The following is a 26,022-nucleotide window of genomic DNA, read 5'->3' as shown; positions in this document are numbered from 1 at the left end:
GCAATGTATACAATATATACACGTGTGTTTTAAGTATGTAAAAATATATTAAATCTATTTCATATAAAACAAAGTGATGTGTAGTGTGCATATAATTTGCCATATGATAAACAGAAATTGATCACCAATAACAGAATTTTTATCACAAAAATCAGGGTAATGTCTTTTATTCAATAAATATATATTTATATTATTTTTAATGGTCAGATGTATTCAGTCAAAACACAGTGCTGGTATTGTACATTAAAACCACATCACATGATTCTACTGCTGATTTAGCCAATGGATATTCACACTCTTTCACATAACACAAAAGGTAAAACTATCTGCATAGGATTTTGCTTGAAAGAAAGCATATTTACATTAATGTTGAAAAGAACAATAGTGGGGATTTATCAGATCACATGACTTAGAAAGACATGACCATTTAAATAAAAAACACTAAAAGATGAGGTGCTGTATGTAAAACACGTAGAATTCGCAGTTGAAACGCACCAGATGAAAATCTTGAAAGGAGTAAATTAGTTATTTTTCAGGCCATGTAAACAGACTTTTCTTCCTTGTAGGTATCATTGAATCACAATTGATGCATCTCAAAAATAAGCTTTGTTCAACTCATTTAAAGTCTCCACTATGCAATAAGGCACCATATAGAAATATTATAAAATCCTGTGCTTTTCACCATCAAGGGAGATGTGAACAACGTGTTAATGGTTTTTCTAGAAACTGAGGGTTGGAAACGGCAATAAAAAATGGCTACATATTATGTATACTGATAAAGCTTGAACATAGTGTCACCAAAAAACAAAACAGAAAAAGAACACCAAGTATTTATAGCAAATTTTCATGCAACTTGAATTCAGTAATCAGCTTAGGGATGCCTTTTTATAACACAGACTCGTTTCATTTTGTGAAATGGTGGGTAAGGACATTAGCTTTAATCCCAAGTTTAAACGATACACTTTGAACCAGCTCACACTCGACAGCCCTAAACCAATTGAAAACAAATACTGGGAGCAAATAAACGCTAAAAATGACTGATGACTCGTGTCAGATTGTACAAACACAGCTTGTGCAATAGGCTAGGTGATGATAATTTTCCATTGTCTGCTTCAGATCTTCTTACCCAACTTTGCTTTCTGTGGAAAAAAAAAAGACAAGAAAAAAGTGTGAGTTATTTACAGCTGGAAGCACTGGCGCTCCGCTCTAAAATGTTACTATAAGAGCCAGGATTGTTGTTTCTTAAAACACTGACAAGCATTTGCGAGCAATTGGGTCTGTTAGGTGAAAGAAAAAGGCAGGTACTGCTAGAATTACAGTAAATAAATAGAAAACAGATGACTCCATACAGTAATAAGAAAAAGTAAAATGTTATGCATACTATTCCAGTTGCATGTTTGGGTGTCACATTGTAGGAAGCCTTCTGCCTGGCCTGTTTAAAAGACTCCTCTGCCATTTTGACCCTAAAAAAAAAAAAGGAGAAATAAATGCCAATCATGTGATAAAGATGTTAAGAGCAATTAATTAGCTGCATAGAGCTACACAGAGTCACTAAAATTCACCATTACACCATCAAAAAAGAAAAATGTAGTATAGTGCTAAAGATTTCAGGTTTATACCATCCAAGTTGTGGTCATGGGGCATTTAAACACAAGGATTTTGGTTTGACAGGAGGCCAGACCTTCTACTCTGAAATGATTCACTCTAGTTTACTATAGCAAGGAGAGGGCCAGAAATGTCACTACTCATTTGCTCTTTAAAAAGAAAAATGATTAACATGCTGGCATTGAGTGAGTAGAGCAGTTTATACTAGCAGACTCGCCTGTTGTCTCTACCCATTACATGTTCAATGCATGGTAGTGCTGCATCTTTGCATGCCCATACAGGCAGAAGTGAGGATTACCATCTACTGTTCCACATATGGCAAAGGACAAAGAGTTAATGCTTTCAAATTAGTTTTTATTCTTTCCTACTGAACAAGCAAAGACTATGACATTGGACCTCGCTTACAAATACTATCACAAGTCAATCTTCATTGGAAATAATGGACCAATTTGCTTTTTGTTGACATATGCAGCTATATCTTCATATTTATCAAACCACTGGAAGCTAACTGGATGATGCATGTGTTTTTTTTTCGTTGCTGGGGTAAGGACAAAGATTTGGGTCATTTGCCCTCTTTCCCTTCATGAATTTGAATGAATCTGATAGGATCTTCAGTGAACATGAGATGCACTGCATGTTATTAATGGTTTGGAAACTCAAGCTTGGGGAAAATTCAAAATGAAGGAGCACTAGGCACATCTGTTATCACATTTTAAGGCTCCCAATCAGAGAAAATAAGAAAAAAAATGGACTGATATCTCAGCAATACTCCATTTTTAGTCAAAAGTTTTAAGCGTCCTATCAGAGGGATTTATCCGTATCATGGAAAATGTCACATTGTGGAACAGGAATCTTCATATGGCTCACCGCTCTTGTAAGATCAGCTTATTCTGCTTCTTCCACTGGTCTTTAAAATCTGTGGAAAACTCATGCCAAATGGAGAAGAATGTGTGGGGAGAGACTTCTTTCTCTCCTGCCTTCGGTTTGACTGAGAAGGATACACTCAACTCCAAGAAACTGAGGACCGAGAAGAAAAACATTACTTCAAGACCAAAACATTACAACACGAGATTACAGAAAACTATACCAATTATTGTGAAACTTGGCAGTCCTACGCAGATATGCAAAATATGATAGCTAATCTTGGAATAATGTGCTTTTTGGAGATTTAATAGTAGAGTAACTAAAAAAAAAAAAAAGAATAAAAACAATAATGACCGTGCATTTCAACGAAAAAAAAAATGCTATTAGTGCTGCAAAAGCAAGAAAATCTGACTTAACCAAAATGATGAATTTTGCTGTATCGCTCCTTTTCCTTATCCATATGAACCTCTTTTGTATGTTTGTGTATACATACGTGCACATACTCTATTGGTGTGTAAGCATGAGTGATAAAAGACAAAGGAGCCAAAGACAGATCTTGCAAAAAGAAAGTGTGCATAGAGCAGCGGATGACATACACTAAGGTGTTAAATGTGGCAGCAATTTTGAGTGGATTAATATCGTGGACAGGTTGGGGTCTCTTTGTTTGGAGTGTGCTATAGGAACACATTCCAAGCCAGCAGTAACAGAAGCCTGGAGCCATGGCTGTCTACTCTCGCTCCACTTAGATAAACAACATAGACACTGCATAGGGGGCCTCCCGTCTACTGAAGGCCTGGCATGACGGCCTGCACCTTCCATGTAATTGAAGGAACCAGGAGTCATAAATATTGACAAAGCTGCAAGATTATATTTCTTCACTGCAGCGAGAGTATATCACTTTAAACTGTGTTGGATTGCATTATACCTTACTTTCAAATTCACAACTACAATCACTGCTTTGAAACTTAAAAGACGACCAAATGTAAATCCAGGAAATAAAATGCAAAGTAACATTTATTTTTTGAGCAAAGATATGTAGGAAAAGGTTTTTAAACACACACACACACACACACACACACACACACACACACACACACACACACACACACACACACACACACACACACACACACACACACACACACACACTACTCTTCTTACATCTTCTGAGTTTCTGCTAGCTGGTTCTCCTGCATTTCCAGTTCAGTTTTGGCTGTGAAAGAGTAAGAAAAAAAAATTATGCATTTGCAAATAGACGGATTTTGCATTTCCCTTAAAAGACAGCTCTTTCATTTATAGTGTGTTTTGTATATACCAGGAGATTCAAGATGTCACCATTACTTAACTCAAAAGTCCTGCTCAGGGTCAACATCGAGCCATGACATTATTGAGTGTTGGATTGTATGCTGTTGCACAACTGACAAATGAGTAGTGGCGATTGCAGAACAAGTGCTTCTTTGTGTAATATTACTTCAAATGGAGACAGATGACTGTGTTCACGTTTGTGTGAGGTGTGAGGGAGTAGTTGGACATCATGGTGCACATTAGCAAGCAGTTCCAGCAGACCACAACACTTATCTTGGGGTGCCATCGGGATCATTTTGACTGCGTTATAAATTATGATATGAACGAAAAGCAGTCAAATGTGACAGCCTTGGTTAGACAAGCATCGCAGGTTAGTACTCCTCAAATTTCAGATCCAAGGGCTGATTTTTCATCTCATTTTTTTCAATATATCAGCAGTTGTAGAGTCGATCCAGCTGTGTTTTGTTGGTCTATATCTTCACTATGGTGCTGTATAACTGTCAAAAGGCTAGGCATTAAATTCTTGCCCAGATAACATCTCTTTTCCCTCAAGGTCAGTAATGTGTAACCTGCTGTCTTAAACTGTCAAATGATCAGAAATGACCTATGGCCTGCAAATAGCTTTGTGAGACAGATGACAGTAGATGGAACAGAGAATCTTTCCTGGCACAAACCCGTGTGCTGCTTTTACCCAGTTGAATATCTGCTTGCTTTGTGTAATTGAAGCCAGAACCACATCTAAAGATCTCAGACAAACCTGCTGAGAGGAGCTCTATGCATTATCATTCTAAAGTGCTAAATCACTCTGCAGCCTACAATCTTGCCCGTCACTGCAGATTGTCCATCAAAAATGATAACAAATTGATGAGAAATATGAAGTTATGCAACAACATTTTAAAAAAATTAATATAAAATATAATATATAATAGACTGTTAAATAACCTTTATCATGCCGAATGATTTAGTATCAAGTCTATATAGTTTGCTCTTTTCTAATAATCTTATTGTGATGTTGTTAAGATATTGTGATATTATGGGAGAGAATCAAACAAAAGAGGAAAACTTAAAAAAAAGGTTATTTAAAGATATAAAACATCAGCATTGTTGCACAACATCAACATGTCTATCTAAAGTCAATATTTCTTTTTTCCATAATGTGCTATGCATTGATATTTAAAAGTTTATTTAACATTCTTGGCTTATTTGCTTTGATTTCTTAGGTTGCAGTTAGTAGAAAATGTAGCAAGAGTATGCCATCAGTCATACTAGTAATCTTTACATTCATCAGAAACAGATTATCACATGGCCGGTGCTCTCTTGCTAGTCATATTGACTCCATCAAAGGCCTGCATGCATGAGAATTTGTGAAGTGAGTGGAGAAAATGGAGCTAGACCAAACAGCCAAGCTCCAACAAGTCCGCTCCCACTGTTATTCTGTGGTTAGTTGCATGGTCAGAAAATAAACAAAAGCGGTTTAAACTGTGGAGCCAGAAACGGTTTAACCCCAGGCTTTTTAGAAATTACAGAAATAACAAAAATAAGACATTTGGCTGTTGTTTCTTTTTTCACTGCTGCAGTGGAAGAACCTCAAGAATCCCGTCTGGAGCCTTGTGAGTCACATGTCCATGTTACAGTGCTTACATTCTGGTCTCAGAGGAAAAACCTCATCATTTGCATCAAAGAGAGAGCCCCCATATTTCTCTCAAACGCACAGAGAGAGGAACGGAGATGGGGAGAGGTGGAAATGGGAGAGATGCTTTCATCTGCAGACTTCCTTTAAAATGGACAGTGAGCATTACTGCTGAAGCACATATGCTATGTATTAGACTCTCATTTGAATACAAAAGCAGTTGGAAAGAGGCCTGCAAGTTGGGTCCTTCAGGAAGATTGGTCACAGTCAACTGAATGTACCCAGGGTCAAAGCCAGTGCTACATAAATAATGACTATTGGTTTGTTTTTCTAAAACAAGTGTTTAAAAAAAAAATCCAGTAAGTCTTACACATTTGAAGTAGACTGCAATAATCTAATATTGCTGCATGCAGATGTTAGATTACAGATAAAAGCTCAACTTCATGACATCTGGTGAATATGACAAATAAACACGATTATATTTTGGGTAGATTTTGATGCTATTTAAACAAAAATGCAGTAGCTTTTTCCTGTTGACTGAAAATTTGCAGCTCACAAATTTTATTATCACAGCCACGGTACTCAGAGGCCAAACCCTTTGTTGTTTTCATCCAAATACCTCTAGGGCAAAGTATCATTATTCCAGTCAAATTCCTCTACATCTGAGTGCACAAATAAAGACCAAGTAATATTCAAAGTCTACTTAATGAAAAAGATAATTTTCCAAAGTCTGTTTTACGCCACATTATACAGTTCTCCTCTTGGCAGTCAATTTACAGCAAGAAGCTACATGACAAGTTCAAATTTAGACTTTTTTCCCCCCTTTGAGTCAGAGCAAGAGTGCTTCATTTTATTAGGCAGAGATCACGATTAAAAAAACCCTAAACTGACTCCAAGTGCAGTCATGATCTTTCAAAACAGATAGGCAAACTTGAAACAACATCAGTGAATTATTCAATACACCCTGAAATAAACAGAGGTCCCTATGGAAACTACACTGACTGAGTCTTTGTGTGTGTATAGCAACTGTAAAACGGTATGAAACAGATCTTAAATGTGTTTGCAGGCATGGACAACTTGCATCATTCTGATGGATGAGCTGCGTCACATAGGCTCACACAAATCATTAAATTAAAGCATGCACTCTTAAAGTAGTAAATTATTTCTATGGAAAGGTCTGATACTTAACATGCAAATTCAGCTGCAGATCTGGCAAGGATTTTCAGCAGAAGAACAGTGTTTATGGAACTCCAAATACACTACAGTGACTATGTTTAAAGTAATGAAGGAACATATTAGTGCAGTGGTGTGGATTGTCAGTAATAGACGGCTATGGTACAGATACAAAGATACATCAAGCTTTTGATACAAAGATCCAAACATTGCAGTTCATTGTTGAGTTTAATATTTAAATAGAATTCACTGACAGTCGAGTCAAGTAGACTGTAGACAAAATCATATTCAGTTGTTTTCTCACCTCGATTGAGAAATTCATCCATCTTGTCCTTGAATGGTTGCAGGTTCTCTTCAGAGGACAATTTGCAAACTTTCTCCGTTTCAGCAGAGCATGCTGAAATAACAAAAGATTAGAAGATAAGGGGGGTGGGGGAGTCTTCCAGAACAGAAATATTTTATCCACCATTGGCGCTTTAATTATCTGCAGTGCTCTTTAACCTAGCTGAGCTTGCTTTAATAAATCTCTACTGAATTTTTGCTGAATAAGTGTCTGCAAAGACATAATAACCCATAATGACTAATAAGTTAGCCCTAGCAACCAGGAAGGCCTGCGGTCTGATCCCAGGAGAAACTTATTGTTACGCTCGATCTGCAAGCATAACAGATACACAAGCTCAGCTCAAGGCCTTAGAGGTGGAGAGGCCATGAGACGCTTAAGGGAACAACGAGGTCGGGACTGGGCAAGTGGTAATTCATCGACCATATGGTGCCTCAGCCAAAAAGGCAAAGCAAGCTCTCTCTCCACTGCATTACTTGCTGATGTCCTTTGGGCCAGCCAAGGCCATTTCTACGCCGCCTACCTATCGGAAAACCCCTCTGGGAACTGTCATCGAAGCCCATGTCTGCTAGAGCACTCAGCTACCTCTGCTAGGTAATGAAGAGGTCTGCAGGTATAGCATGTGATGATGTATTTATGTATGGCCAGTATGTGCCACAGCCACTGGGGTCGAAAGTCAGTTTCCCCTGTGAGCAACTCCATCTTTATGAATTGCAAATAATGAACAGCCTAAAGAATCATTACAGCAGAGAAAAAACAATATTTGGCAATACGTTTTAGGCGTCTGATTGGTTTAGCAGCAAAAACACATAAAACATGATAGAGAACAGACCAGGTTTAGGGAATAGTCGATCAGGCTGCAAGTACACACTCACGTGCATCATTTTGCTCAAAGATACACTTTAAAAAAAATAAAAATAAAAAAATCACCTCTAGAGCAAGAATAATGAAAATGAGCATTTTCTAAATGCTGCATAAATTAAGATGTTTTTCACTCAGCCAGTGAGTTTGGCTTGTCATTATCAAATATCCAAACCTTTTCCTGTGATCTTAATGTGTAGTGACATAACATTAATACAGTTCTCCATTATCCTATTTTACTTTGTGTTTTTGCGTTCCCACTTAAGAGTTATTGTTCCACAAACTCCATGGTTTGTGGAATTATCACATAACCCCCTTTTTCTTGATTCAAGTTCATTCTGTGCTGACTTTTTAAATTTTAAATATAAAAAGCAAAACTAAAGGACAAGATCCAGAGCTGGTAAATGAAGCCAAGGCAAAGTGGGGGGGGAAAAAAACAAAAAACAAAAACGTGACTCTTTACTGCACCAAAAAGCATATTCTAGACCAGTTTTGCCCCTGATAACAACATGAAATAGGGTGAATATTTTTCTTCCACCTCGACTTCTTAATCAGGGGCATGACCTTTTTGACTGACAGGCCTCTCACAAACAGCTCGAGATTAAGCTGGACTTCTTCACTGTGCGTATCTGGTGCATGTGGAGCATTTTTAATGTATTATCTAAACACTAAGGCTTAGGTGAGTGAAATTCTGGTGTTTTTTTCCACTTAGCACTAATCAGCCAATGTGGTTGCACCTATGCAGTTTATGAATACAGCTTGCTAACAAGGGTAGCTAGCCTTAGCTGATAAATTAGCATTCCAACTCTTAGCAACTTCTAGGTCTAATAATAATAATAATAATAATGATAATAATAATAATTTGTGTCACCAAAACACTATTGTTGAGGATTAAATGCTGACCCTGTGTGAAAAACATGATTAATAAAGGTCATTACTAACCATGTTACATGTAGTTTCCCCAGTTGCATCCAGATTCTTTTACTATTGTAATGCATGCAGAATGTGGTTGGGTATTTGATTGCTGAAACAAGTAAGTTCTTTCCTGAAAAATGGGTCATCTGGATGGTTAATGTTTCTCCTAATACGGTATATATTAATCAGCCTTAATCAAATCTTTGCAGATCAGAGAAGTATCCATACCATGTTCACTAATGCACCCCTACAGTATCACAAAAGCTTGCTTTTGAGCTATGCACTGAGACGAATCAGAATCAGAATCAGAATACTTTATTGATCCCTGGGGGAAATTATTTAAGCTAGGCAGTCCCCTGACACTTGAGTCCTGAAGACCAGCATCTATAATTTTCAGTTGATTATGAGTCACAGGACAGTTTTCCACATTGCCTGAGTCCATTTTAAAATGTTTGGGTAAAGAGTTGGCACCAGTGATTCATCATCATGTTTAAAAATGTTTTTTCCTTGTATGGTGGTTTTAGTTAACTGTGTTTATTGACAATATATTTTGTAAGTGATTTTGAGCTGGTGTGCTGATTTCCACTATAGAATTGAGGCTGTATTTAATCCAGTGAGGCCAGAGTATCTGACTTTTTTTCAATACTTGTTTAAGTCTTCCTAAAACAGTCTTACTGTTCTTTTTAAGTTAAGAAATTTAATTCCTAAATGGCTTAACTATTTATCCATGCAGTGTATCACAGAGTAATAATCCCTTTATGTCTTTGCATCTGAAAAACTTACTAGTATGCCTTTTATATAGCCAGCTATGTTATTACTCTAATTAACAGTGGGTTCTTCAACTAGTTGTCGAACAACCCACACCACCCCATCTCTTAAAACATGTCACGAGTAACAAATTTAAAATGAGCACATATTCCTAAAATAGCATTTGTCTTTCTATTGTTTTCAGTTTAACGCAGGATTTAAATGACTTGCACATCATTTCATTGTGTTTTTATTTTATGTTTTACACAGTGGTCCAACTTTTTTGGAAACGTGATTATGAATAGCTGCAGTTATCTTCTGAATAGTCTCATATTTGTATTTTTGAGTTCCAGGACAATGAGGAGAGCCTGAACAGACTCTCTCAGTAGTAGAAGTTCCTTGACCTTTCCCTGTCTATATTTCTCTTTCTCGTTCATGACGACAATAAAGGTACGCCAGGTCCAACATGAGTCTACATCTGACAAGTAACATCTGCTTCCAGTTAGCTTGTCTGTACAACAAACAGATGCTATCTCAATGTTGACTGGCCTGTGCAATCCACACATGACCATAGCTGGTCAGGTCTGGAAAATTATTTTGCATTATGCAAGCAACACTTAAATTCATACATTTTTTTTTATCATATGCTGCATAAATATCAATGCAGTGTCATTTTAAACATGCTATAAGACTTGCAGTAATTACAGAACAACCAAGTTTACAACCTTGTAAGCATTTTGTAAATACTGTGTTTAGGATGTGCCCACAAGAAGGAAAACTATGGAATGTAAGTTTATCACTGTACCATTAAGGTCTTTCCTCAACTTGCGGAGATCTCTTTGAAAGTCCTCAAACTTCATCTGGGAAGCCTGGAAAAGGTCCAGGGGCTCAGGCAGAGGGTAGACGCATGTCTCTTTGCCAGCATCCTGGTTAAAGACAACACACATACGTGTGCAAAAACACACACACTGCAATGTCAAAATCAATCTTTCTCAAATGGAAGAGGGCCTCTCTATACTTTACACACAAGGCAAGATTTAAATAAATGTCTTGAGGGACCGACATGTACTTATCAGCAGTTCAGACATGCCAGAGAAGATGTCTAAAACTACAGCAGATAATGACCATTAAGCCGGGGTCACAAAGCACATGTCAATTCTCCTCATCAGCATTAGTGACAGGTCATAATGAGTGCTACAGCCATGTCATGCAGGTTGATTTTGGCAAGCTGCACTACTGAGTTCATCTCATCTGGAGAACCTAATTATTTACACTAGCGCTGCTTTGGATGCTGTGCCAATGAACAGACTGCAGGTTTGAACGAAGCCAGACCAAAGCAGAGTAGGAGCGGGAGATGAAGAGTGAAAGACAGAAAGAGAAGTATAAGAGAGAGCCCGGGAAAGCAAGAGAGGGAGGGAGAGGTAGAGAGAGATTTGTTTCTGCCGTAAATGAGGAAAGGGAAAATAAATAATTTGATAAAGGATAAGCCATGGTATCCTCTGGCAAGAGAGGAGATGAAAAGAGAGCTCTGGAAGGATTTCTAAGCAAATCAGACTAAAACAGAAAAGTGATTCGAATAAACAGGAACCAAAACATACCTCATCAAAGTGCCTTAAATAGTAAGCAACAATGTAGGACAAAAGACTCTGGGAGTTATCCTGAAAGAAAGAGAAAGATCCAAATAAATAAACCAAGATCCCTTTATTTATTAATTTAATCATTTTGGAGCAGGACGTTTTAATTTGTGCAGGGCAAACAAGAATGGAGACAGCAGCCTTAGAAGTTAGGAATAAATCATGACATTGGAAGAGTACTACAACAAAACAACTGTGCTTGGCTGGCCGTCATAACTTAAGAGTTGGTGGAAAGTTTGATGTTCTTTATGGATACCTTACTCTGTCCGCCACTACAAAAACACAAACCATTGCGTCCTTATATGGCAGTGCCAAGGGCACTCCGAGTCTGCTGTGATATTGAATCAGAGCAAACACGATTGCTTCTCCTCAAAATCTGCCCAGCTATGGTCATAAGGCTTGACCCCTTGGAGAGAATACCTTTGAAACCCTGTGTCCCATTTTAAAACTATTATTTTCCTATTTATATTTTACTGCGTAATGTGAATTAAACAAAGCTAGACAGACCTCTCTTCTATACATTTTTTTTCTCCCCCACTTCTAATCCAGTCCTTTCCAGGTTTGTTGTGAATTACACATCTGCAGTTGCAAAGTAAGTGATGTTTGCTTTTACTCCAGTACTCACACTGCTTTTAACGTCCTTCAGTTTTGGCAGAATGTCCAAGGTGAAGCCGTCAGCCTGCCCTCGAGACCGATTTCCTCCGTTCATAAAATTGCCAAAAGCCAGCACCAGGCCGAGCACCTGCAATACGGCCTCACTACTCTGGAGAGTCTGAGGTGAACACACCACACAGACACGCAAGATGAAGATATGAAGGCTAAACCGAGTGACATGAAATAAAACAAACTGAGAAGAAGGCCAGTGGCTCACCTTGCACACTTTCTGAAGGATTTCAATTTTGCGGAGGATTGAAGTGATACATTCATGGAAGGTTGACTGAAAAAGGATGCAGAACACCCTTTCTGAGAAATTGGAGATTTGTGATAGCTGGAACAGAAACCTGACGAAGGACAAGACCAGTCAACTTAAACCATATATTTAATAGCAAGACATTGAACAGACTTAGTTTAGAGGGTGTATTTAGTTCTTACTGTTCTGGCTTGTCTAGTGGTTTGGCATCTTCCTTGCCTTTGGCAGATTTAATGTGCTTTTTAATGCTGTCCATCTCATCATCTTGAGCTCTCTGTCAAAAGAAAGTACACATTAAGTTGAAATAGAAATTGGTTACAGTTATGACGCTGACAAAAGGTTATTTTATTTTACTTAAACCTAAACTAAGCTAGCCAAAACACAAAGTGCCTCTACAAAAGCCTCGAGTCATCACTCATTTCTTGATACTGTGACAGGAAAATGCACTGGCACCATCTTTAGGATCATTGTCATTGCTGAAAATTGAAGCTGTTGTCAATCACATGCTTTCCAGATGGCATCGTATGATGGATCAAAATCTGAGGGTAATTATCAGTGTTCATAATTTCATAAATTTTGACAAGATCTTCAACAGTGCTAGCTGTAATGCAGCCCTAAACCATGACAGCACCATGTTTTCTTCAGTGTTGTACTCTCCTGACCTTATTCAAACATTTTGATGATTTTAACCAAAATTTTCAATTTTGATTCATCACTCCATGAGACCTGTTGTCAGCTCTTGTGCAGTTTGCATACCTCAGCCTTTTCTCCCTGTTTCTCTTTCCTAAGAATGGCTTCTTGACAACCAGACTGAGACCATTTCTGATGAGGCTGCAGAAAAGTAGATGCATCAACTGAAGTTCCAGATCAGTTTCTCAGATCCTGTGTCAAGTCTTTGGCGAATATTTATTTTTGACTGTTTCTTAATTAGATGACTTTCAGATGAAGTTTATCTGCTCTACAGTTTTTTTTTTCCAGGCCTGTTTCTTTAGACCTGCCACTTTTGTGTCCTGAACTTTTAAATTTGTAAGCTAATACTACTTTGTGAATCAAGTTGTTGGTAGAAAATTTTTAGAAATGCTGGTTTCAAACTGTGTTAACATTGGCATTACTGTAGATTCAACTAAAGAAGTGAGAACAATTAGTTTTTGTCTAAGCCGTTAGTTGTTGTTTTTTTGTTTGTTTGTTTTTAAAGTGGCTCACTGGAAGGAAAATATAAACAAATGAGGGTCGACTCAAGACTTTTGCACAGCTTGATTACAAGAGAACATGCATGGATATTGCTGAAACATATCTGTGTATGTATTTCCTTTATTTTGGTAAGGATCAAGGGTAGCGGTGTCACAGTCAGGAAACCAAAATTTAAAGAAAAAAACTAAAGAAGAAAATCTGTGAAAAACCACATCTGTAAGAGAAATGGGTGGGACACTGACAGCACAGGAAACAGTATTAAGTGCTTTATAAAATAATTTGTTTGGATATTACTTGAATCACTTTTATCCTCTGAGTCACACCCAGCACTCCAAAGTGGTGAAAACATACATTCAAATTAAAGTCCATCCCTTGGAAATAGTGAGCCTTTTTGTAATAGCTGAAAAAATACACATTAGAAGGAGTTATACTTGGACATGTTCCCAAAACAGCATGTGAATGTTGAATGATTTTTGAACAAAAATATCAATAGATGCTTCTTAGACGTAGTTTTGCAAAAATAATTGTACTGGTGTTTTTTCATTCCCCCCCCCCATTTGTCTCTGATATCAGCTCACTGAAACTTTTGAATGCTCATCCATGCAAAAATTTGTTGCAAGGTGTTTAGAGGTTTTCTTGCACTTCAAACCCTGCAACATTTCAGTTGGATTGAAGTCTTTATTTGCGTGTCTTAGGCCATTCACAACCCCCTACCCTCCCTAATTTTCTTCCCTTTTGATGTCTGGAAGCTTTATCTCAAGTGTAAAAGAATTCTCAAATTATGTTTTGTACATAAACTCAACCATATGCCAGCCTATACAGTATAGGTTTCACAAATGCTAAAAGTATTGCCTTCAGCCAGACTACATTCCTGACTATTATCCTGCTGCCAGGCTCTGGACCACAGTTTTATACAAGGTGGTTTAAAAAAAAGCAAGCCAAAAATGCCCCTTCGTTTCACAAGAGGCAAAGACAATAGATCTTAATGTGTCTGACGCAGAGGGGCAAAACAATAAAACCATCTCCAGGAAGAAAATGTAAACTCTCTCTTAGTCCCTCCAGAGCCCTTAGACCCCCAAAGTCTGAGTCTCAGCAATCTGGCCTCATCCTCTGTTTCTCTCCATCCTACTCTGGGGTTTGGCCTCGGCATGGATCCTTGGAAAACATCAAACACCAGCATCAAACGCACGAAGGGCCAGATTAGTATTCTGCACACCGCTGCCTTCTGTCGGTGAGGGCAAGCTCTCCTTCGCCTTCTCTCGAGATGTTTTCAAGTGTAAATATATTTAACACAAAGCAGATCCTTTTCAAAGGGCAGCAGTGGAGCCCAGCAGTGTTTGGTGTAATTGGGGACAAGTAGGCATTAGCGTGTGATCTTTGAATTGCTAGGGCATGTTGTGGTGGTGGTTAGCATGAGAAATACAGTCCCATGTGGAATATCAAATGCAAAGTACAGTAGGATGATATTTGTGATGCCAGAATACTAGAGGTAGCCAAATGGTATTCATTACGCAAGTTTCTAGTACAGGGCTAAACAGAGCCAGACAGGCCTTAATCACTATTTATGTCACTCAGTTTTCAATGAAACTACATTTATGAGATACTTTGTACCTTGAGCTGCCAAATAATCGACCCCAAATGACAAGTTACATTGTGTAATGATATGTAAACTATATCTAGTCTTTTTTCAGAGCAATACCATGCAAAATGGGGTTTGAGGTGATCATATCTTGTTTAAAAGTTTAGGAGAGTCTGACTCACTGACCTCTCTGTTATCTACTACCAGCTGAAAGAAGTCTGAACTTGAGACAACTAGTCTGGGGCCAGATTATGGCTTGATATTAGAGGGTAGGGAGCAGTGTCCCGCTATCACTGTGACCCCTTTAATGACATTGGCTTTTTGTTCAAAGAACAGGAGTGGCTATAATCTGGAGCTCATAGACTTAGCGACTCTGTGTGCATCTGTCTTTATCCTCATACTGTACACTACGTGCAAATTTGTGTGGGTCAACATGTTTGTTTGTGAGCATGTTTGTGTGGGTGAGAGAAACAGAGAGTGAGGCAGAGAAGGCTGATCTAGCTCCTAGCACAGTGAGTGAGGGTGTAACCATTAGAAGCCCCTCACATTCCTAAAGACAGGCTGACTGTGCTGCCAACTGTGGTTTAGGGGGCTGGAGACCCACAGACAGGATGGAGTCTCGCAATACAAAAGAGAAACAATTTGGCTCTGCGACTCAATAACATAGCCTTAGGCCATAAGGGGGAGAAGCAGAGGGAGAGGGCTTGAAGTCTTGGGGTGACTGGAGAGGTTAGAAGACTTTTGATCCTGAGTTATGACACATTGGTTCATAACTACAGCTTGTCTCAAGCCACAGTCTCATTCCCATGATCAACATTATTAATATGCCTCTGGCAGCCAAAGGTCTAGGCCTCTCCTGTGTAGTTGTGCCAAAAAGTAATTCACAGGAATTTCACAGCATCTTAAAAATGTATCACAGTTGAAATGTGGAAAACATACTCATTTTCATGTTCTATTATTTACTGACCCGACTTCGAATGGTCCCTGAACCATTTCTACTGGGGCTGGGGAGATTTCCTATCAGACGAGCTTGATGAATATGTATTTACTCTATAAATGGAAGTCTTCACAGCCAAAATGGAGACATATTGGAAGTACTGATGACAGTTCTGTAATTCTTTGCTAATATTATATGATTTACCTTGGCAAAGCTCACTGTAGTTGGCTCTTTTTTAAAACCACATCGAAGCTCTGACACAAATCCTGGAGTTTCTCAACTATCATTTCCTTTGCACATGGGCATTACAAAAGTTGAGTCAATCAGATCCAGAGTGTAGAAAACATGTTTACTACGTAAAAGCTTTGGTTCCCTTCCAGGGCAGCAGACAGACCTACACATGACTGACGCTGTCGCCAAACAGCACACATACCAGTACAGTTTGTGGCTTGCCTGTTTGTTTTAGTATCTAATGCACATTTCCTCAGTTCACCCCTTTCAAGTGGAACATGGAATAAGACTTAGATAGAGAAATACGTTTGCAGTAAAGTGGCATCTCTGAAATGTTGCTACACAATAATGTAATTACAGATTTTTTTTCACCCCTACAATTTAAACAAAAGTTCAGCCTTTGATAATGTTGGAAAGATATATTTTGATGAATGACATTTGGTGTTTTGTGGTTTACCCTCAGTCAAGTGAAAAATAAAACAACACTAACATGTGATGATTTCTTTTTTGCCATTTTGTTGATATCACTGCTTTATGAGTCTTCTTGGGTTTCATTCTATAATGGAATGATTGCTTGTTATTGATATATGGCATGAAATGTGCAACAATAAATCATTCTATTTGTCACTAGCAAGCTGTTCCAAACTCATACTTTTACTGCAAACCACACAGGAAAAGAAAAAAGATCAAGGTTTTCCCTGTGCGAATGCTGCCATCAACATCAGCCTGAGCTGTCGGTGGAGTTGCTTTGTATAATTTTCCTGGGCTGGTTGCTCAACATTGTGTATTTATGCGATTCTGGATTGGCAGGAAAGTTCCCAAATGTATTTCAGCTTGGGAAATTGCCTTTTCACTAGTCTATTGACTCATTGAAAACCACTGTCCGCATGATCCTTTATCATCCTTCCTTTAAAGTAAAAACATTTGCAAAGAAAAATGTTATTATATTATTTTTGTGACCATATAAAATAGCTTTGATTCCAAAGTCTTTGTTGTTATACTCACATTTTCATAGAGGGCTTGCAGAGTCTCCAGATCAACAACAGTATTGTCCATATTTAGAACGGCTGTGGATGGAAAGAGAGGGTGACATGGTTAATGTTAATGTTAACACTAAAGCATATCATGACATTCTTTTACCTTGAATGAACACCATTAACAAGTCAGAAATCAAACTAACACAAACAGACCGACAATTTCATAATCTCTAGTTTATACAGTGGTTCTTTTTTTGAAACAACAACTACAAACAAAGGTAGAATACCATTTCCTGCCGGGGCTGAAGGTGCCATGAAACAAGGACAAAAATGATCTCATGCCCACAAAAAGTGACACGTCGTATGCTTTAAGCTGCACAGTTATCAGTTCTCATGACGATAGCATGCAAGGAGCCATAAACTAAAACATAAATATGGAGGTCTTAGAAACCTGTCAAAGGTACAAAGATCTGTGTTTGAACTCCTGTGTTTGAATTCCTGGTGTCGCCTTTTTGTCTCGGCGCGAGGACCTGGCGCCCTCGAGCATTAATCCTTTGAAAGTAAATGTTTAAAGACAAACAGAGCCCGGGGGTCTGTGGTGTTGAGGCTGAGGTGTTGCTGTACGCACAATCACCCAGTGCAGTGCTTGACACCTATATGTGTATTTCACCATGCTGCAGGGGCCCAAAATCACTCACAATATTTTGATCTGTTGATTGCTGCTGAGGTACAGGGGTGAAGGCTAGGGTCACAGAGGCTAAAGCAACTTTGAATCAGAGTTTGCTTAGATAATGAATACAGAAGGATGTTTTAAGGCTTTTACAGCACAGCTGAAAAATAAGATCAAAGAAAATGATAACAAATATAAAACTAAAGGATGGTCAAGCATGTGGAAATAGTCTGATATCACTTTCTCTCTGTAGGCAGTTCTGTTGCCTTTTTAATCTCGTCACTCTTCTTCTACAAGTGCAAATCAACTCCTTTTTTTTTTTAGTTCTTCGCTGTCACTTCCTGACCTCTTCACACACTGTTTCTTCCAAACCCGCCACAAAGAAACTGCCCTTTTCCATTTCTCCCACTCGTTTCTTTTAACCATTTGGTTTTCATTACTATCCAAACCAGTCTGGCTGGCTTATTTGACTGGAGACTGTTTTTTTTTAGGAGAAAACCATATCGTCACGGTGACACAGGACCTCTTCTAACTGAAATCCAGACCCATCTGCCCAGGTCTATCCTGACTATCACATTTGACCCAAACATGGCGCCGGTAACCGCCATCTCTGACGGAGGCTGGTGGTCTAAAACTTCTCAGGAACGCCGACAGTGCACGGAAGTGTCCTATGAAAAATGCAGAGTGTGGGCCAAGTCTGAAAACAAACAACAACAGCTGTGAGGAAAAAACAAAAAAATGTCTAGACTTCTCACTGAGCAATTGCGCCGTCATAAAACTGACACAATCTAAATCAATGACTCAGAAGTTGTTTTTCTTCATGTCAGAGATCTCAGATTTACAAAGACTTTGCTAGTCATTGACCAAAATCACGAAACCAACAGGAAACGAAACTAATTCACTACACTGACAGGAACAATTACAAAGTTTGGGCAAATTAATCTCTCTTTGGTAAACAAATCGTCCTTTGATTCTTTAATTATCTTAAACCTCTAATAGCACAAGGGAACATTAGATCATGTCCGGAATGGGAAAACATTAGCATAGTTATTATACAGACTTTGGGGGTTTGTTATTTAAGGGAAATTGAGTATTTTAAGGCTATAATTATTATAATTATTCAGACCTAAAAATCAGTCAAACACATTGTATAACACAGCACATATATACGCTCAAAAACACATTCAGGATTATTTTCTTTCTGCACAGAAGATGGCCCACTGTTATGTCAGAACAAGTAGATAATACTTGAAAGTAGTCCACCAAATCACTGAGATGTCCTTTCTCTCATCTCCTAGTGACATAGTGAAGTTTCCAATCAGTGCTAATTATGTAGTAGTGCAAAACTGTCCTAACATAGGAGATAAATACCAGTACTGATGAGCGTGGCCCTCTCTTGCCCTTCCAATCTTACCTAAAATGGATGCACCAAAGACTAACATCGAGACCAGAAATGCAGAACAACATTTAGTTCCACCAGATTCTTTAAAGATGCTGCAGATAAAACGCTCCCAGAGAGCAACTGTTTATTGCTACATTGCTGGTTTGTGTGGCACACATTTATTTTGATGTAACCTAACCATATGTCTTGTTCGTGAGGAGTTAAGGTTTGAAGCTAACGTAAATGCTTTACTGAGAGAAGATTGAATAGGATGGGGAGATGACGAGAAGTGTTTAGACACAGATGAGCAAAGACTGGAGAGCAATCAGAGAGTAACTAAAACAGGAAGACCATCTGTAGCCATCATCATCTCCAAAATGACTTCACTTTAACAAAGCCGCTTAGACAAGATGGTGACAACTCATCCGACAGAGTGTCTCTGTGAAACACGATGTGCATGTTAGATGGGGAGAGAATATGCAAAATGAAAGAGAAAAGAAACAGATGAGAAGAGAGATGCCTTTCAGCAGTATAACTTGTGATAACACCAAACACTGGAATAGCTTTGGTAAAAACAAATCCAATAACATTCTAACTTCATGGCAGACTAAAAAAGAGAAAAGATCTATACAATGGGGTTTGCTTATGTTCAGTGTGCAGAATTATTTCTTTTTTAGAGATGATATGGTATCAAAATGCTGCTTTTGTACGCTTTTGATAGAAATTCACTTTTGTTTGGAAGTTAGCATCTTCCCAACACACCTGGGGATGACGGTGTACTACCTTCAAACAGAGGAAGGAACCATCCTCGTGGCACATAAATAAAAGCATCTCTGGCTGCTCTCAGGCACAGTGGTGTTTTAAGCTCAAAGCCAATATCAGCAAGTAGTATTTACAACACTACAAACACAATAATGTTCAGCAGGTGAAAAGTTTACCACATTTCTTATTATTTTTACTTTGATTTTATTACTTTTATTTGACTGTGCTGTCTGTTTATCTTTTTAATCTTGTTTCTTTAAACAATTTCTTAACAGGTGTTTAACCCCCACAGTAGTTTTTATGTAAAAACAAAAGTTATATGCTATGCAGTATTTTACTTTCATTCATTAATCTGTTTTCACTAGAAATTACATGGGGTACGCTCCTGTTGTTTTTTTTTGTTTTTGTTTTTTTTAAATGTGCTGTATAATAAAAACAGAGACAAATAGCATGTTGACTAGATCCTTACCATACTAACATTTGCCAATTAACACAAAGACACAACCTGATGGGTTATAAAAGTATCTGGTCATGATCAGAAGTAGTGGATGTTTTATAATTCTGGTTTGATGTTGTCAGAAGAATGAGGTTCAAAAATGTTTCACTGGCAACTTTTACAACTGCTCGTTAATGTAGTTGTCTAATGAGCCAAACACATGGCAGCAACTCATGTGCATTTATACATGTAGGCGTGGTCAAGATAGCTCGCTGAAGTACAAATCACGCATCAGAATTGGGAAGAAAGGTGATTTAATATGGTATCATTGTTGTTACCAGATGGAGTGGTCTTAGTATTTCAGAAATTGCTGATATACTGGGATTCTACACGTACAACCATCTGTAAAATTGCAGGGAATTATGAAGTTGTGTCAAGTCTCAGTTACCTAGAAGATACTAGTATGCTAGATACTAGTATCAGAAGGCAAAAGCATCTCTACATTCTGACCATGCTGAACCTTGAAGCAGATGGACTACAGAACCAGAAACCACACTGGGTACCATTCAGCTAAGAACAGGAAACTGAACCTACATTTTGCATAGGCTCACCAAAATTGGGGGAAAAAAAAGATCGTCTCGTGATGAGTATGGTCAAAATTTGTCATAAAAAAACGTGAAAACATGGATCCATCCTGCCTTGTGTTAACAATTCAGCTTGTTATTGGTGGTGTAATGCTCTGGAGGATGTTTTTTTCAGACACACGGGGCCTCTTAGTACCCAGTGCACATGATTTAAATGCTACAACCTACTTTGTTGCTAAGCATGTCCACTCCTTTATGACCATAGTGTACCCATCTTCTCCTGGTTACTTTCATCAAGATAATGTGCTCTAACGCTCAAATCACCTAAAAATGGCTTCTTGAACATAAAAGCGATCTCGCTGTACTTAAATAGCATCCTGAGTAACCAGCTTTGAATCCAATAGAGTACTTCTGGGATGTTGTGGAACGAGAGAGTCACATCATTGTGTAGTGCCATCTTATCAAAATGGACCAAAATCTCTAAGGAGTGTTTCCAGCACCTAGTTGAATCTATGCCACAAAGAATTAAGGCAGTCCTGAAAGCAAAAGAGTGTCCGACCCAGTACTTACTGTGTAGTGAATGTATCAAATTTAATAAAAGTTGTTTAGCCATGTCACCCAAAATCACAGACGTTAAAAATAGAACTACAGCAAAAGTCAAGACATCACCAAAATCCATGGAATTAACCTGCACAAGATACCAGCTAATTTAAAAAGTGTCAGCTAAAATTAAGTTGTGAATTAAATGACTGAATGACAGGCAAATGAATGAGATTTCCCATCCCTGGAGTAAAACAGACCATGGCTATTAAAAAGATCAATAGCATGCCTTCATATGCGCAAAACAGCGGCACACCGAATGTGCAACTGTGTATGTTTTGGAAAATGTTAGCAGTACCACCTTTTCAGAAACTGCTACATATTCTTCATTGTTGAGACACAATAAATTGCTTTCACAGTTTTGCCATCTGAAGAAACTTTGTGACAGATGATAACAAAAGTGCTACACCTCTATACCAGCTAAAGCACTCGTCATGAACATGTGACAAGACTTACCATTCTCTATGTCCTTCATATCAAGATGAATGCTAGACATGAGGATACCTACAGCCTGTGAACGCTTGTTGCTTAAGAGCTTCACCACCTAGAAGATAATGACATGAAGAGAAAAAAAAAATCTTAACATCGTACAGGCTCATTAACCATAAACTTCATTACAAACAGAACATAACAGAACGGTGGTTTCTGTTTGACAGGTGAGGTGGAGAGAAAGATCCTCCTGCAATGTAATATGTAGATTTTAATTTAACCATAGGGGTCAATTTGAAATGAGCTAAACGCCATAATTAGGCTTGAAGATGATTAACGACCTTTCAAAAACACTAGAAGGTAAATCTTGCTGTCTATAATATTAACATGTCAACCTGAGGGACAGTGAGAGACGTGCACAGTTCATGTATATTGTATAAATATATATTATTTGTTAAAACTATATACTAATAAAGGGCTTTTGAATTACAAAGACAATATTTTAATAGAAATAATCTGTTCTCTATCATTTTCCTTCTGTGGGAGGAAAACTTCATCATTATTGATCAGCACACACTGAGAAAATTATAGCTATGGAGTTACATTGTGTTGACAGATTTTTTTCAAGTCTCCACATACACTGTCATCCAGTTACACAATCAAAACCTTACAGATCAGTAAAAACACAAAAGGCTTATTATTCTGACTCAAGTAGTGCAACTGATGAAACAGAAAACTGACTTTTTGTTTAAATTACACATTTTTTAAGGGGGCTAAAAGGTAAAGTTTAGAAAGTATTATCTGCACAATGCCATGGAGATTAAAACTGCTCAAAAAGCTGCAAACGTTAACAGTTTAATAATAGTCTGCCTCCGACAAACAGTCAGGAGTTAAATATCAAGCCAGTGTTGTTATTACGCATAAAAACTGCATCCAAGGGGACCATTATAAGCCACAGCTCTCCTGAGTAAGCAGAAGTGTGCACTGGGTTGCAAAGTGGTGAAGGGACAGGACAGGAAACCCGTAGCCTACTGTGATCCAGACAGAATGCTTCCATCTAAACCAGATCACACAGACCACAGACCTCTTAAACACACAGGAAGTTATATCACCAAACCCCAACTGTCTGTGTTCCCCAGCCCAACCACAGCTTTGAGAAACATGCCGATCGAGATATGATGCTGAGTGACTTTCACAGTAAGTCTGTGATATTTTAGTGTAAGGTAACAGCGTCATTGCAGTGAATAAGTCATCAGTAAAGCCTTATATGCTGAAATATACAACAGAGCCTCAGGTATATTTGGTATATTAGGTATACTTAATAAACTGAAATATTAATCAGATATGATGCTTTCAACATCTAATCAGAGTCCTCAGACTCTGATACCATTAATAACCCATGTAAGAAGCAATCACCTGTAGATGATATCAAGAGCATTGTGGCGGCTCTGATTAGTGTTGCACCTGTGTTTTGACCGACATTAATTTGCTCGCTGATCTTCTGCTAACCTACTCCATCTTACAACTTGAACCCCACGCCACATCCTCTGCCATTGGCAATTTCCTATCTTACAATTATTATATTAAATAAAAAAGTAATCTTGATACTCAAAGCTCAAGATTTTCTGGTGACCAACAAAAAAATAAATAAATAAAATAAAACAAACAAATAAATAAATAAATATCTATTTTTAAAAATCAGCACTGAGAAAATAACTCCAGCCCAATTCTTTCCTCCAAGAAATAATGGAAAATGTTGCTTTTAAACTTCTCATCGTTCTCAAATATAAATGATAATAATAATAACAATAATATCAACTTTGTATAGTCCCTTTCAAGAAACCCGAGGATGCAAATAAGCAAAAGTATAAAAATAGACAAAAGGCTAAAGGTGGAGGGCTTTGTTAAAGAAGTGAGTTTTGATAAATTCTTAAAAGACTCCAGTGATGGGGCATTGTGAAGCTCAGATTGGAGAAAGTTAAAGAGGATGAGGGCTGCCAAAGTGAAGCCTCTTTTCCCAAATGTACCTAGGTTGATGTGGGGGACAGAAAGTGGACCCGTGGCTGAGGACCGTAGCATTAGAGACCGTGTGTATTGTTGCAGCAGGCCAGACAGGTACTGAGGGGCCAAAGAGTTGAGGGATTTGTAAGTGAGAAGATGGATCTTATAAGTAATGCGTGACTTGACCAGGAGCCAGTGGAGATTTATGAGGGTGAAGTGTGTGTGTGTGTGTGTGTGTGTGTGTGTGTGTGTGTGTGTGTGTGTGTGTCGGAGGGTCCCAGAGCTTAGTGTGTGAGAAATGAGAAAAGATGCCCATAGAAGTATCTATGATACTGACCAAAATAGAGGTCGGGGTAGGGTCACATACCAGTTGTTTGGAAGGTAATGCTGCTCTAAAAGTTAACTTACAGAAGCATAAACGCCTCAGCGTGTATCATAATGTTTAAATAAAGATAGGTTTCAATTTTTTAAATATTGTTCATTTTCATTTCTAACGACGTTTAACTTTTTTAAATAAAAAAAATCTTGGAGTTGATCTCTTGTTAACAAAACAAAATAGTTTTTGGTTGTTAAATGTTAATAAGATAAACACTTTTTTCATAAATGTCATATATCAATAATTTATATATATTTTTATTTTCTCTACCCTAGACTTCAAATCTCTTAAGATGAAAAACAGAGCATTGGAAACATGCAGTTCATCATCTTCAGTCTTAAACAGATGTAAACCACATATTATAATTCATATTCATAACTTTCACTCCATATCTCTAGTACATCATATAAAAAGGTCAGAAGCAAGGCTGCTCCCTCTGAAACCTCTCTGCAGGTACAAAGGTTAACAGTTGACACTGTGTAATAGCAGTAAATCTTCCCATCTACTGTAATACTTATGCCAGCAGAGGAGTACTGACGTCAAAGCTGCTCTCTAGTGGTAGTCCTGAGGAGGATGCTTGTCCCCTCTCATCAGCAAAATAGTTGCACTCACAACACACAGGGGGATGCAAATAGCTGAACCAGTAGGAGATGTAATATGTTGAAGGTTAACTGCAATTTTGGTTCAGTCACAGTTCTATGTTTTTGCTGTTGCTGAATCACCATGGCTGTGTTGGAGATCATCCACAGAGATGATTGGGGGAATTCGACACACACCTAAGTAAGTTTGCTTCCCGTCACAATTAGGGGGGAAAAAAAGAGATATTTCATAATGTGGTAATAAACATATCCAGAGCGGTGTCAATTAGAGTGTCGTAGTAATGCTACAGTAACAGTAATAGTACATCTAGCAATGACTTGCTGGACTTATTTATAACTAAAATTTTAACTATTCAAGGAAAAAATATTAACAGGTGTCCTACAGATGTATCATTACACACAACACCTGTAATAAATGCTCTTTCCAAGTTAGATCCTATTCATACAAGGCTGTCAAAGAAGTCTCACCATTAATCAGTGCTCCCAAAAGGTCGATTCTGTTCATCTGCACACAGCGTTTTGAGTGAGAGAAACGAAGAAGTCATCCAACTGACTTCTTCAGTTGCGAGACCGTTGCTCTGCTGGATCTAAGCTACACCATACAGTACTTTAGCGTGAAAGTTCACATTTATTCTGCTACAGCAACATTCATGACTACTTCTGTGAGACAGACACACTTTTGATGTAAATATAAAATCTATAGCTGTGTAATTATGGAGTACTCTACAGTTAGACAGTACTTCCTATGGACTTTGAAGATTCAAATTTGAAATGATGAAAACCAAGATGGGGAAATATAAACCGTAGAAGAAGAAGCTTTTTGTCAAGAGTAAAGCTGTTCAACATTTGTTCTAGTTGTACTTTCAATCAACTAGAAACCTTTTGGAAGAAAGTTTTAGATTTTGGTGTCAAATTCCAATTGATCCCTTCCCATAACTTAAGAATATTTCCCGCCAGTGTCTATGCTTGGGACCAACATATCATTTCAGCAGAAACTGCCTGGTGATTCTACAGGGCCTCAATTAGAGGGGTGAAACTTCCTTCCCCTGTGCAACATTATTTGTGTTTTAGATACATAATTTAGCTGAATAGTACATTATCATAAAACTCTTAACCAAAAGAGCCTTAAATTGTAGATCAAATGTTTGCCTTGCTGATTGATGGAGTGACATAAAGGACACTTGGGAGGGAAACAGTCTGACTATTAAACTCAGTCATACAGAAAGCACAATGGGAGGAACCACATCATGAAATACAACTCCCACGCTTCTCACTCCCTCCCGGT

The 26,022-nt window shown here is 38.1% G+C and overlaps 1 protein-coding gene across 1 annotated transcript in view; it reads right to left on the bottom strand.

The window, feature by feature from the left end:
• Window positions 1-14: 14 nt before the first annotated feature.
• fmn2a (formin 2a) overlaps window positions 15-26,022 on the bottom strand; it is a 36,787-nt gene continuing 10,779 nt past the window's right edge. Inside the window, exons 6-17 of the mRNA XM_085477375.1 lie at window positions 21,789-21,876; window positions 16,928-16,989; window positions 12,167-12,258; window positions 11,946-12,075; window positions 11,700-11,846; window positions 11,039-11,098; window positions 10,246-10,366; window positions 6,882-6,974; window positions 3,631-3,682; window positions 2,473-2,622; window positions 1,382-1,463; window positions 15-1,139 (exon numbers count right to left, since the gene is read on the bottom strand). Coding sequence (XP_085333501.1) covers window positions 1,113-1,139; window positions 1,382-1,463; window positions 2,473-2,622; window positions 3,631-3,682; window positions 6,882-6,974; window positions 10,246-10,366; window positions 11,039-11,098; window positions 11,700-11,846; window positions 11,946-12,075; window positions 12,167-12,258; window positions 16,928-16,989; window positions 21,789-21,876 — 1,104 coding nt within the window. The 3' untranslated portion in view covers window positions 15-1,112. The remainder of the gene's footprint in view (window positions 1,140-1,381; window positions 1,464-2,472; window positions 2,623-3,630; window positions 3,683-6,881; window positions 6,975-10,245; window positions 10,367-11,038; window positions 11,099-11,699; window positions 11,847-11,945; window positions 12,076-12,166; window positions 12,259-16,927; window positions 16,990-21,788; window positions 21,877-26,022) is intronic.

Source organism: Copadichromis virginalis, linkage group LG13 (genome assembly GCF_057382275.1).
Source record: "Copadichromis virginalis isolate Kocher_CV1m ecotype Utaka linkage group LG13, C_Virginalis_male_GT1.1, whole genome shotgun sequence".
NCBI lineage: Eukaryota > Metazoa > Chordata > Actinopteri > Cichliformes > Cichlidae > Copadichromis > Copadichromis virginalis.
Note: the sequence above shows the minus strand (reverse complement) of the source record. Positions and strands in the feature narration are given on the sequence as shown.